General features: G+C 37.4%; 1 protein-coding gene across 2 annotated transcripts in view; it reads left to right on the top strand.

Annotated features, from left to right (window-relative positions):
- TRIM37 (tripartite motif containing 37) overlaps nucleotides 1–14,397 on the top strand; it is a 115,053-nt gene that overhangs the window by 55,626 nt on the left and 45,030 nt on the right. For both annotated transcript variants that reach the window (XM_007449066.1, XM_007449067.1), the window contains 4 exons: nucleotides 4,399–4,578; nucleotides 7,653–7,767; nucleotides 8,651–8,869; nucleotides 10,259–10,395. In XM_007449066.1, the coding sequence (XP_007449128.1) occupies nucleotides 4,399–4,578; nucleotides 7,653–7,767; nucleotides 8,651–8,869; nucleotides 10,259–10,395 (651 nt within the window). The remainder of the gene's footprint in view (nucleotides 1–4,398; nucleotides 4,579–7,652; nucleotides 7,768–8,650; nucleotides 8,870–10,258; nucleotides 10,396–14,397) is intronic.

Below are 14,397 nucleotides of genomic sequence, written 5' to 3'. Positions count from 1 at the left end.
AAAGAGATGGGTGGGGAGGCGGGACGGATGGCTGATAGGTGAAGCAATCAGAACACACATAACATTGATCAGTTAAGTTTGTCGTCTTATATGGATGTGGTTTGTGGTGCTCCAAAACAATTCCATCAAAGGTCACTGGTCACAGATCATGACAACAGATGTAACAATAATAATGTAAAAGTTTGAAATATTGTGAGAATTACCAAAATGACACAGGCATGAAGTGACCAAATGCTGTTGGAAAAGTGGAGCCAATAGACTTGTTTGATGTAAGGTTGCCACAAACCTTCAATGTGTAAAAATGTAATATCTGTGAAGTACAATAAAGCAAAAACACAATAAAACAAGATGTGTCTGTACCTGTTTCTTGCCTTGGGAAGATTCTCCTTCTCTTACTGGTATGTAGATTTTTTGACATTTCTATTGTTTTTGGTACAGGTTTCATCCTGGGTACTTTTATTGTTGACATATATACTTCGGGAACTTAAAGTTTACATTGTCTTATAAGCAGTAATAACATTATCAGTGGTAATGAAATATCATTCAGGATACTAAGGTTGAAAGAGATTAGAATTTGTGTATTTGTTAGATACTATCTGAATACTTTAATAAGAATGTTCTATTTGGATAAAAACAAGATATCTTATCTTTTTTTTTCTTTTCTGGCCATGCCATGCAGCTTGTGGGATATTAGTTCCCTGACTAGGGATAGAACCCACGCCCTCAGCAGTGAAAGCGCAGAGTCCTAACCACTGGACCGCCAGGGAATTCCCTTATTACCTGTTAATTCTCTTAACACTTCGGCAAGCCTAGAGAAGAGTCTTGAATACTTTCTTATTAATTACTAAAACGTCATTCAATTACGAAATTGAGAGTTTAACAGTGAGGTAGTTTTACTGTCAAAGTATGAAATAAAAATGTAAATCATTGTATTATCTAGTAGATTTTAATAACACTTGGGACCCTGCAGAAGTACGTTCATAATTTCATTATACTTAAATATCTTTCTCACTGTGTGTGTTATAATACATCTATGTAGGCTTTCTGAGGAAATTTGTGCATGAGTGACATCCTTGAATTGACTCTTAATAGTATTTACTAATCTGACTTTTGTTTTAGAGAAGGAAATTTCTTTGAGTTGCTTAAGCAAAGAGTAGAACTTTCCCTTGGGGAGTAATATTAATGAGACTAAAATTTTAAGTTAATAATTGTTAAATTCATTCAGACTTTCAGTTTGATAAAAGAAGGGAATTTAAGTTGGAATATTCAAATTTGAGGTTTTAGTTTTATCTAAGATTAGGGTTGAGATGCTGTATAAATAATTTAACTTGGATTAATTGCTGTATTTAATAGAAACATAGGTATATCTCTGTCATGATTTTTAAGAACTAATGCAGATGAAACAATGATCTTTTTTCAAACATTATATGCTTTTTCATATAAAAAACTGATTTTTAAAAAAGTGTTCTATATTGATTTTAAACTTTTACCTGTCTTGATCCTGGATATATTTAACTATCTGCATTAATGTCTTTCTCCTTAGATTTTCAATATTCTTGGTTGTTTCTCTGAATTTTGAATTTTTTTACTACTCATTTTTAAAATAAAAGTAAAATTTTTTTTGAGGTGAGATTCATATAATATGTAATTAACCATTTAAAAATACACAATTTAAGGACTTCCTGGTGGCGCAGTGGTTAAGAATCCACTTGCCAATGCAGGGGACACAGGTTCGAGCCCTGGTCCAGGAAGATCCCACATGCCACGGAGCAACTAAGCCCATGCGCCACAGCTACTGAAGCCCGTACGCCTGGAGCCCTTGCTCTGCAACAAGAGAAGCCACCACAATGAGAAGCCCACGCACCGCAATGAAGAGTAGCCCCCGCTCGCCTCAACTAGAGAAAAGCCTGCGTGCAACAAAGACCCAATGCAGCCAAAAATAAATAAATAAATAATACACAATTCAGTGGAACTTAGTGCATTTCCAGTGTTGTACAGTCACCACCTCTCTCTAGTTTCAGAATGTTTTCATCAACACCTCGTACCCATCCCTTCCTTCCCCCAATCCTAGACAACTACTCTGCTTTCTCTGTGTATTTGCCTATTCTGGATATTTCATATAGAAGTTCATACAATTTGGGATCGTTTATATTTGGCTTCTGTTTACTTAGCATAGTGTTTTCAGGGTTCACCAAATGTTGAAGCATATATCAAAACTTCATTCATTTATATGGCTGAACAATATTCCATTGTATGTATAGACCTCAATTTGTTTATCAATTCATCTGTTGATTGACATATGGGTTGCTTCCATCTTTTGGCTATTACGAATAATCCTGCTATAAATATTCATGTATGAGTTTCTATATGGGCATATGTTAATTCTGTGTTTTTAACGTTTTGAGAAATTACCAAACTGTTCTCCACAGTGGCTGCACCATTCTCTGTTCCTACCGTTTTAAGATTACATTTTATAGCCATCCTAGTGAATATGGAGTGGTATCTCATTGTGGTTTTGACTTGCATTTCCTTAATGACCAGTGAAATTGAACATCTTTTCATTTGTTTTTTTTGGCCATTTGTATATCTTCTTTGGAGAAATGTCTGAAATTCAAGTCTATTTTCCATTTTTAAATTAGGTTGCTTGTCTTTTAATTGTTGAGTTCTGAGAATTCTCTCTGCATTTTGTATACTAAACCCTTATCAGACATATGATTTGAAAACTTTCTCCCATTCTGTGGGTTGTATTTTTGCTTTCTTGATAATGTCCTCTGATACACAAAAATTTTCAATTTTTGTGAAGTCCAAATTACCTATTTTTTCTTTACTTGCTCATGCTTTTGGAGTCAAATTTACGAATCCATTGCCAAATTCGAATTCATGAATATTTACCCCTGTGTTTTCTTCTAAGAGTTTTATAGTTTTAGCCCTTACGTTTGGGTCATTGATCCATTTTGAGTTAATTTTTGTATATGAAATTAGAAAGTTGTATATGAAATGTACATATGAAATTTGTATGTGAAATTTGCACGTAGCAATCAGATTTTCTCAGCACCATTTGGGTTTTTTGTTGTTGTTTTGATTTATTTTGTTTTGGTGGGATCCCAGTTGCTTGACTAGGGATTGAACCTTGGGCCCACTGTAGTGAAAGCAGAGAGTCCCAGGCACTGGGCCTCCAGGGAATTCCCTCAGCACTGTTTGTTGAAGAAACTTTTTTCCCTGTTGAATCAGAACCCTTGTCAAAAATCAATTGCACACTGATATTGGGGTTTATTTCTGGACATTTAATGGCACCCTTTGTCTTACAACTGCCATAATAATTAGGCAGACAAAATATCACAGCTTTTGTATTAGTTTGTGCCGTCAATCTGTATAATGCACTGTGAGAGATACTAATATAAAAATCATTTGACAGTACTTAAATACGGTTGACCCTTGAACAACGCAGAGCTTAGGGGCGCCAACCCTCCACACAGTCAAAAATCTGCATGTCACTTACAATTGGCCCTCCCTATCCTGGGTTCCTCTGTATCCATGGTTCTACATCCTTGGATTCAAACAACTGCAGATTGCGTAGTACTGTAGTATTTACTATTTTTTTAAAAATTTACATTTAAGTGGACCATTGCAATTCGAACTTAGGTGGTTCAAGGGTCGCCTGTACTTACGTTTATTTGTAGATAAAGAGCTGTAATTTTTTCTTTTGCCTTTGCAAGTAGAAATAGCAGACTGAGGTATTGGGTTTTTCTTTTAAACGTTTCTCTGCTAAAAAAGAAGCTTTATGGCTACTGTTGGATGTTCCTTCTGATGATCTTTATTTTTTCACTTCTCTTTCTTGCAATAGCAGTACTTTCTCTGTAAAAATGACTTTGAAGACTTGCGTTTTATACTATATAAGATACAGAAATCTAAATTTACTGGCTTTCCCATTGTATACTTATTTTCTATTAGAAAATTTTATAGTCTTGAATTGCTGAATACACAGTTGATTTATGATAACTTGAATTGGAAAAATAGACTATTCAAATTTTATTATTTATTTACCTCAAAGAAAATGGCAGAACATTGTGAGGAAACATAGGTAATGAATATATGGAAAAATACATAGTGTTGCTAAAATGTGTAACTTTGAAAGTACTATTTTATACAAAATTTATTCATTATTTGAGGTGGTATTTTATACCTGCTATATTGGTAAACATTTTTAAAGGGGAAGAAGGACCTAGTGCCAATCATATTGTGGTGGCCCATTTATATTACTGTTGTGACAGTCCTTTCTGAAAGACATGTAGCTGTGTATATCAATAAGTTTCTTCTTAGTTACTTAATCACCTTAATGTTTTGATGTCATTTATTCTTGCTTTACTAACTCTATATTAATAGTCTTTTCAATTTTAGATACGAATACCGTGTAGAGATGGTTCATCAGTCCTGCAATGATCCTACCAAAAATATCATTCGAGAATTTGCATCTGACTTTGAAGTTGGAGAATGTTGGGGTTATAATCGATTTTTCCGTTTGGACTTACTTGCAAATGAAGGATACTTGAATCGACAAAATGATACAGTGATTTTAAGGTAATAGGAAACATTTATATCATGGCTTTTATCACAGGGAATAATGTCATCAGAATTTTAAAGTCTTTTCACTTAACAAAGATGAATATCGAAATTCATACTAACTCTAACCTTACCATGTTCTTAACCATTTAATTTCAGAAGTCCTGTGTGGTCAGTGAATAAGTTAGTCAGAAATGTGTTTGACATCTAGTTAGTAGTTCCATAAAAAGTAAACTACTGGGGCTTCCCTGATGGCGCAATGGTTAAGAATCCGCCTGCCAATGCAGGGGACTCGGGATCGAGCCCTGGTCTGGGAAGATCCCGCATGCCACAGAGCAACTAAGCCCATGTGCCACAACTACTGAGCCTGTGCTCTAGAGCCAGCAAGCCACAACTACTGAGCCCATGCACCACAACTACTGAAGCCCGAGTGCCTAGAGCCCGTGCTCTGCAACAAGCCACCGCAATGAGAAGCCCACACACCACAACGAAGAGTAGCCCCCACTCACCGCAACTAGAGAAAGCCCGTGTGCAGCAACGAAGACACAATGCAGCCAAAAATAAATTAAAAAAAAATAAAGTAAACTACTACTTCCAGTAAATGTGGTAATGTCCCATTTATCTATTGAACTTCTAGCAACCTCACCATTTGGAAATCCAAGAATAGTGTGGGATCAAGTGCTTTTTTTTTTTTCCCCCGCGGTACGCGGGCCTCTCACTGTTGTGGCCTCTCCCGTTGCGGAGCACAGGCTCCGGATGCGCAGGCTCAGCGGCCATGGCTCACGAGCCTAGCCGCTCTGCGGCATGTGGGATCTTTCCGGACCGGGGCATGAACCCCGTGTCCCCTGCATCAGCAGGCGGACTCTCAACCACTGCACCACCAGGGAAGCCCTCAAGTGCTTATTGTTTTCCACTTGGCATTGTGTATTATATTTGGATGACTGGTTTTGAAAGCTTAATTTAACAAAAAGGTTTTCAGTTTCTTCTAGATAACAGCAAATTAAAAGTAAGGGAATAGAGATGAAAACTGATGAAAATAAACTAAGTGATGGTAGTTGGTGTGTTATTTGCAAGAAAGGACAGAACATAAACAGTGACCATAAAGCTACAGCCCTATTTAATATTGGGGTAACCCTTGTAATTGAGTTTTGGGGCATCGTTGCACCATGGTTTAATTTGATGATCAAAATTCAAGCTTGAGTATTAAAAAATAAATGAATTCAGGGACTTCCCTGGTGGCACAGTGGTTAAGAATCTGCCTGCTAATGCAGGGAACACGGCTTTGATCCCTGGTCTGGGAAGATCCCATATGCTGTGGAGCAACTACACCCGTGCACCACAACTACTGAGCCTGTGCTCTAGAGCCTGCGAGCCACAACTACTGAAGCCCGCATGCCTAGAGCCCGTGCTCTGTAACAAGAGAAGCCACCACAATGAGAAGCACACGCACCACAATGAAGAGTAGCACCTGCTCACCACAACTAAAGAAAGCCCGCACGCAGCAACAAAGACCCAATGCAGATGGAGCCAAAAATAAATTTATTTTAAAAATTTTAAAAATTAAAAAAAAATAAATTCAAATATGTTTTGAACTGAGTGGTTTCAGAATGTTTAACAGTTTAGTAAGTTTCCATCAAATAATTTGAAAAGCTTTTTTCCTTAAAAGAGATTTGAATATACTCTTTTAAATTTCACTTATTCTGATTTCTTTGTCCTTGAGCATGCTGGATGAGTTGCTGTTATATCACCCTTTACTATTATGTGTTCTTCATAACTTTTCTGGGAGAATAAGGACGTATAAAAAGAGATTATTGCATTTTGAGTGTAGAAAAAAATTCATGTTTTTGTCATCTCTTTTGGGGGATTATTTTAGTATCATTTTATAACCTTTTAGGTTTTCTTAAATTATTCACTAAAAGAAATATGAATAAATTGTTCCTGTTTCACACTTTAACCAGAGAGGATTGTAAAATTATTCAAATACTAATTTTACCAGCCTGCAAAACAGCTTTTTTTTTTTTTTTTTTTTGTGGTACGCGGGCCTCTCACTGTTGTGGCCTCTCCCGTTGGGGAGCACAGGCTCCAGTCGTGCAGGCCCAGCGGCCATGGCTCACGGGCCCAGCCGCTCCGCGGCATGTGGGATCTTCCTGGACCGGGGCATGAACCCGCATCCCCTGCATCGGCCAACCACTGCGCCACCAGGGAAGCCCAAAACGGCCATTTTTTATGACCTTAGTCATCTCTTTATTGGAGTCATAGTAATGTAAATGGAGTCATGTTCAGCTATCCAACAAAGTTAGGGACGGGTTTTTTTTACTTTAATAAGTATTAGTTTTTTTAAAGTACAGGTAACTCTGAAGAGATCAAGATTCTGTCGTGTATCCATTTATATGCTTTAATATAGGGAGATACTTGTTTTTTTCCTAACCCCAGCTGAAATATGCCATATTGTGATATATGGAGAGTTTTGATTTTAAACTGCTATCTGGATGGGGTTAGGAATGTAGGTTATTCAGAGCATGTAACTCTTTGAGGGACAGTAAAGCAGTCCTGGGTAGTGTTTGTCCCTTTTTTTTTTTTTTTTTTTTTTTTTTTTTTTTTTTGCTGTGGAGTAGGAAATATGGGAACGGGAGATAGAAAAGGAATGACAAAGAGCAGTGCCTAAAACAAACTTTGCCTGTTTTACTAGGGTCTGACCTAGGCAAGAAAGGAGAAGGAAGGCATTAGCTGTCTCCTTCCTGCATAGTGTGATCCTCTTCTTCCCAGCTTATGATCAACACTGTATTTGAGCTAGATTATTATAGTAAACATGTTTTAGTAGATGAGTTTGGAAGTTTAACTGTGATGTGTAATGTTGTTTCTTTAGAAAAATACAGTTTGAATTTAGACAACTGACTTTTCAGAACCATGTCATTATAATTTGTAGACTACATATATAAATGGCAAATACCAGGAGCTCTGAGTTCTGAATTCTGGCCTTATAATGTAATCAAGTAAACTTAAAATTCTAGAATTTATAGTTTTAGATTTAAGGCTTGGTTCATAGTATTTTACTGTTTGGATTATTTTTCATGTGCAGTTATTCTTTTAAGGTTTCAGGTTCGTTCACCAACTTTCTTTCAAAAATGCCGGGACCAGCATTGGTATATTACTCAATTGGAAGCTGCACAGACTAGCTATATCCAACAAATAAATAACCTTAAAGAGGTAAGCAAAAAAACATATATTTGGTTTTAGTGTTTCATATTGTCTTGCCGGCGTATTACATTTGTAATTAGATTTTGGATATTATTGCTGTTTGTAATTTTGTAGAAAAATCCACTTGTTCTTTATTCTCACTACCTTTGAACCTCTAATTCTGGACTGTCCAATTCAGTAGCCACTAGCCACATGTGGCTGTGTAGACATAATTAAAATTAAAATTTCAGTTCCTTAGTTACAGTAGCTAGCTTGTATTGGGAATTGCAGATGTAGAACATTTCCATCATTGCATAAAATTGTATTGGACAGTGCTTCTCTAGTTGAGGCAAACTCTGTGTTTCTCTCAGTGACTTGGGTATTTCTCTTTCCCATGCTGTTTTGAATTTAGAGGATTATAAGCTATGGAACAATTGAATGTTGCCCCATCTTGAAGTCTCACTATTGTTGAACTGAGCGCTGGGGAGGATCAGTTAATGAATTTTTATTTTACAGTGGTAAACTAAATTATGTAAGGAATGTTTCTTTCTACAAGTGGATATGGGGATGCGATGAGAAGTTTGAAGTGCTGAGAGTGGTTAATATATGAGAGAGGAAAAGATGAATGTTTTCAAAAATTTTCATGTTAAGTTAGCTGCCCGTATTTACTACGCGGTTTGCTAATTGTGTAGCTTGGGCTAGAAATGAGAAGAAAGATGAAAATAAATTGGGCAGTTTTTCTTTGTCAGATTTTTCCATAGGCAAAAGTCAGGAAGGTATGAGATAGATGGTGCAAGAAATGGTTTTATGAACATCTGGATATATGGTTTGTTTGTTTGTTTTGCTTGAAATAATTTTACTGTACGAGTGGAGGACTGCTTATGACTCTGCTTGTGTTGCTTTGTTTTGAAAGAGACTTACTATTGAGTTGTCTCGAACTCAGAAATCAAGAGATTTGTCACCACCAGATAATCATCTTAGCCCCCAAAATGATGACACTTCTGAGACACGAGCTAAGAAGTCTGGATCATGTGCTGACATGCTTCTCCAAGATGGTCCTACTACAGCTTCTGTAAGAGAGGCCAAGGAGGATGAAGAAGATGAGGAGAAGCTTCAGAATGAAGATTATCATGTAATAATTAGACCTATTTTAGATTCATTTTGTGTTTGAAAAGAGAAATGATATCATGGTTTCCAACATATGATAGGGGGAATCAATGTGCTGAAAATCTTGTCCACTTGTATTTTCATTATTAGTGTATGCCCTTTTATAACTGTTAATAAGTCAGAAGTTGTTGCATCAAAATTATTTCAAGGTCTAAAAATTAATTTATTATAGAAAACTGTACATTCTACAAAACAAACTGTGATGTACATTTTAGAAGCTATGTAAGTTGTGGATTTTTAAAATGTGTCCTGGGGCTCCCCTGGTGGCGCAGTGGTTGAGAATCCACCAGCCGATGCAGGGGACACGGGTTCGAGCCATGGTCCGGCAAGATCCCACATGCCGCGGAGCAACTAAGCCCGTGCGCCACAACTACTGAGCCTGCGCTCTAGAGCCCGCTTGCCACAAGTACTGAGCCCATGTGCCACAACTACTGAAGCCCACATGCCTAGAGTCCGTGCTCCGCAACAGGAGGAGCCATCGCAATGAGAAGCCCACATGCTGCAACGAAGAGTAAACCCCACTTGCCACAACTAGGGAAAGCCTGTACCCAGCAGCGAAGACCCAACACAGACAAAAATAAATAAATTTAGAAAAAAAATCTTAAAAAGTGTCTGCTTTCCGTTCACTGAATCTAGTTAAAGTACCTTATCATTGCCTATGTATGTAGGATGATTTAGGTTTTGGGAGATAGCCAGGTTTTGTCCCAGCTAAACTAGAACTAGAATGAGATTTCAAGAAGTGGTTGTTATTGTTTAAGGTGAGAGAGAGATGGAGAGATAAGCTCTTTTTGAGGCTTCAGGTATATGTTATAATGAAGGAGCCAGTGGGGAGAAAGATTGAAAATAAGGTCCAGGTATTGACAAAACCATTTATCTAAGGAGATAATAGAGGTTGGATTGGAGCACTCAGGTGAAGCAGTTAACCTTTGATAGAATGAGTTAAAGGTAGGGTGGAGCTAGCAGGTAGGGCAGCTGAAAGTTGTGGGCATTTATGCTTAATAGCCAATATGTTTTTCTGTGTAGATAGGTGACAGGGTTTTATAATCACGTTGAGGATAATAGAGGTTAGATAGGTCTCGAGGAGTGATGGTTTGAAATGTTACTTTGTGAGGAAGCTGATGTGGACTATATGAAGCATTTCCAGTCATATCGAAGGCCCAGCTGACATTGGCAGAAATAACTCATTAGTGGTACCAGGTAGTGTGGTTATGTGAGTTATCTCTACAGGGCACAGCAGTCTAGGCACAGGAGTGGAGAATTCTGATGATTGCCTTATTCTTTGGTGCTGGTGCTTGGGCCATGGGCTGAGTGAAAACATTTGAGATAGAAGTCTTCTTTCTTTTCCTTAATCTAGCATGAGCTTTCAGATGGAGATCTGGATCTGGATCTTGTTGGTGAAGATGAAGTAAATCATCTCGATGGCAGCAGTTCTTCTGCCAGTTCCACAGCAACAAGTAACACGGAAGAAAATGACATTGATGAAGAAACCATGTGAGTGTTCACATTAACTACCACTATAAATCATCTAAATGGTAATTATTAGAAGCATGTTAATTAAGTTAGGCCTAAAAATGTGGATACTAAGGATTTTTTTCCCTTGATCTACAGTATCTTATATAAATAAATAAAGGAGCTTGAAGGGAAGAGTGAACTGATTTCCTCCCTGTCATCTCTGGGTTCCAAACTGAGTTTTAGTTTTTGCTTTAGCTTTAATTTTGCAATTATTTCATATTTAAGAAAAGTTGCAAAAATATTAGGGAATTCCCGTATTTCCTTTGCCCAGATTAATTCCCCAAATTTAATATTTTGCTTTGCTATGTTTCTTTTCTCTCACTCTATATAATTTTTTTGTGAGACATTTGAGATTAAGTGAATATACTTCTCATTGTGTATTTCTAAAAACAAGTATGTTTCTTATGTAATTTCAGTACCATTATCAAAATCAGGAAGTTAACATTGATGTAATACTATAATCTATGACCTTATAGAAATTTTGACAGTGATGTCCTTTGTCTGGTTTAGGATCCAATTCAGGATCACACATTGCTTTTTTTTTTTTTTTGCGGTACGCGGGCCTCTCACTGTTGTGGCCTCTCCGGTTGCGGAGCACAGGCTCTGGATGCGCGGGCTCAGCGGCCACGGCTCACGGGCCCAGCCGCTCCGCGGCATGTGGGATCTTCCCGGACTGGGCCACGAGCCCGTGTCCCCTGCTTCGGCAGGAGGACTCTCAACCACTGTGTCACCAGGGAAGCCCCACATGTTGCTTTTTGTTAAGATTCTTTAATGTGCTTCAGTCCTGGTTCATGTCATCTTTTTTTTTTTTAATTTGTTTTTCATGACTTTGACACTTCAGAGAAATACAGAGCGGTTATTTTGTAGGAAGTCCCTCAATTTGGAGTAGTCTGATATTTCCTCATAATTAGATTGAGGTTATGCACTTTTGGCAGGAATAAGACAGAAGTGATGATGTAGCTTTTTCAGCGCATGAATATGAGGGGACAGTGGAAGGTGCATGTCTTCAATCTGTCCCATTATGGTTGATTGATTTAGAATACTTGGTTAAGGTGATATCTGCCAGATCTCTCTACTTTTCCCCTTTGTAATAAGTATCATGTGGGGACATATTTGGAGATTGTAAATATCTTATTTCTTGTTGTACTTTAGTCCACTAATTTTATCATTTATTGGTGATTCTTGCTTGAAAAAGATTACTGTGTTGATTGCTGAATGATGATTTTCTAATGCCATTATTCCTTCTACGTTTATTAATTGGAATTCTATTCTAAGGAAGAAATTTCCCCTCTGCCCCATTCATTAATTAACTAATTAATTTCATTAGTATAGACTCATGGAGTTTTGTTTTTTTAAATCATTTAATCCACTTACCATCATAATTTATTGCTCAGATTGTCCCAGATTTGGCCAGTGGCAGCCTTTTAAAAACTCCTGTGTCCTTTCTAGATGTCCTCATTATTTTATAAGCACTTTCTTATTTTCTGGCACTACAAGACATTCCAGGTTCATCTTGTACTTTCTCTGTCCCAGCCCTGGCACCAGCCATTTGACAAGAGTAAGGTGAGAGTTTTAAACCCCCTATTTGACCTCACCCCCCATTTCCACAAATTAGCTCCTCAAAATAGACCTTTTTCACTTAATGTTCCCTCTTTAGCATACGTAGCAAATTGCCTAAAAGGGTTAGTTAAAATGTGAAGCCTTTAAGTCACCAAATCAGAAATCATTATTAGTGATATTTTTAAATATATAGGATAGAACTGATTAATTTGAATTAACATGGAAAATTCTTTTAGATGGTGATTCTGTTAAGTGGAATCCACCTTGATAATAGCTTAAATATATGGTTCTATCTGAATTAATTCCTTTGACTGTTAGGTCTCTTGACTTTTTTCAAGGTAGTTTTGAGGGCAATTGGATTTTATGTAAAACTGGATTCACAGCATCTCATTAGATTGACTTTTTAATGCTTTTTCTACTAGAAGGTGTTTGATTATGTTCCCTTTATATACATCTACAATAATATCTTGATCCAAACTGTTTTATATAATTCATAGAAACAGCACAGTTAATCTTGAGCTAATTTGAGCATCTGGGGAATCATAAATTGTTAGCTCTAACAAATTAAGGTCAGTTCCTTGTATAGATGGGGAAATAGATACACAGTTGATTTGGGTAATGGTTATTATAAACAGCTTTTAGTTAACTAGAACACATTTATCAAGTAGGCCTTTCTTCTCTTCCTCCACCTCAGTCTTTCTATGATAGTATTATATATTTTCTTCCTGCTGTTTTTTTCTTTTTATTTTGAGGTAATTGTAAATTCATTTGCAGTTGGAGGAAATAATACAAGATCCCGTATACCCTTTGCCAAGTTTTCCCCAGTAAAATTTGGATACATGCTTTGCAAATACTTTCTCCCACTCTGTAGCTTGTCTTCTCCCACTCTGTAGCTTGTCTTTTCATATTCTTAACAGGGTCTTTTGCCAATCAGAAGTTTTTAATCTTTCAACAGTGTTTTGTAATTTTCAGAGTATATGTTTTACACATCTTTTGTTTAATTCATTCCTAAGTATCTTATTCTTTTTTATGATATTGTAAATGCAATTGACTTTTCTTTTTAAATTTCCTTTGTGTATTGTTCTTTTGCAAGTACATGAAAATCCAGTTGATTTTTGTTTCTTGCAACATTGCTAACTCGTTTATTAATTCTAATAGTTTTTTAATGGATTCTTTAGGTTTTTTTATATACAGTATTAGATCTGTAAATAGATTTAGTTTTACTTCTTTTTTTCCAATTTGGGTGCCTTTTATCTCTTTTTCTTGCCTAAGTTCACTGCATAGAATGTTGAATAGAATTGGTGGTAGTGGACATTCTTTTTTTTTTTTAATAGATTTATTTATTTATTTTGGCCGCATCGGGTCTTTGTTGCTGCACGTGGGCTTTCTCTAGTTACGGTGAGTGGGGCTCTTCATTGCGGTGCACAGGCTTCTCATTGCAGTGGGTTCTCTTGTTGCAGAGCACGGGCTTTAGGCACGGGGGCTTCAGTAGTTGTGGTACGCAGGCTCAGTAGTTGTGGTTGTGGCTCGTGGGCTCTAGAGCGCAGGCTCAGGAGTTGTGGCACAGGGACTTAGTTGCTCCACGGCACGTGGGATCTTCCCAGACCAGGGATCAAACCCGTGTTCCTTCCATTGGCAGGTGGCTTCTTAACCACTGTGGGGAGTGGACATTCTTTCTTGTCTTGTTCCTGATATTAGAGTGAAAGCGTTCAGTCTTTCACGATTAAGTGTGATTTTAGCTATGGGTTTTCCATCTATTGCCCTTCTAGTCCTGGTTTATTGAGTGTTTTTATTATGAAAGGGTATTGGATTTTGTCATATTCTTCTTCTGCATCTATTCAGATGATCATGTTGTTGTTGTTGTTTTTTTATTCTGTTGATATGGTGTTTTACATTAGTTGATTTTCAGATTCTAAACCAACTTTGTATTCCTTGGTTAAATTCTATTCTGCCTTGGTGTGTAATTCTTTTTATGTTTTGCTGGATTCCATTTGAGAGTATTTTTTTATGTTCTTAATAGTGTTACACCTTTCTCTATGGCTCTGTTTTTAGAGCCTGCTTCCTTCTGCAGGCAAAATCTCTGAGCCAGAGCTCTGAAGGTGGAGTGAAAACAAAGGTGTGCTTATTTCTCCCACTTTAGAAGCTGACCCCTTGGGGCTGGGCAAGTTGGGGGCTGTAGCCTTAGATCTTTTCGGTTTGTCTTCTCAGGCCTGGGACTTCTGCTTTATGAGTGAATTGGGACACTGGGGATCTGGGCCCCAGTTACCTCAGCATGCTGCATCCAAGGTAGGGCCTTGGGTCTGGGTAGAAGAAGGGAATCCCTACCTCTTGGCCACATACACCTGACTTTAGCCTCAGCCACGGGTAGCTGGGAACAGGATGAGAAATGCTGATGTCTTGCTCCTCCTGGGAATGTAGCCC

This window comes from Lipotes vexillifer, unplaced genomic scaffold (assembly GCF_000442215.2).
Source record: "Lipotes vexillifer unplaced genomic scaffold, Lipotes_vexillifer_v1.1 scaffold433, whole genome shotgun sequence".
NCBI classification, from domain to species: domain Eukaryota; kingdom Metazoa; phylum Chordata; class Mammalia; order Artiodactyla; family Lipotidae; genus Lipotes; species Lipotes vexillifer.
This window is presented reverse-complemented; position numbering and strand designations above follow the sequence as displayed.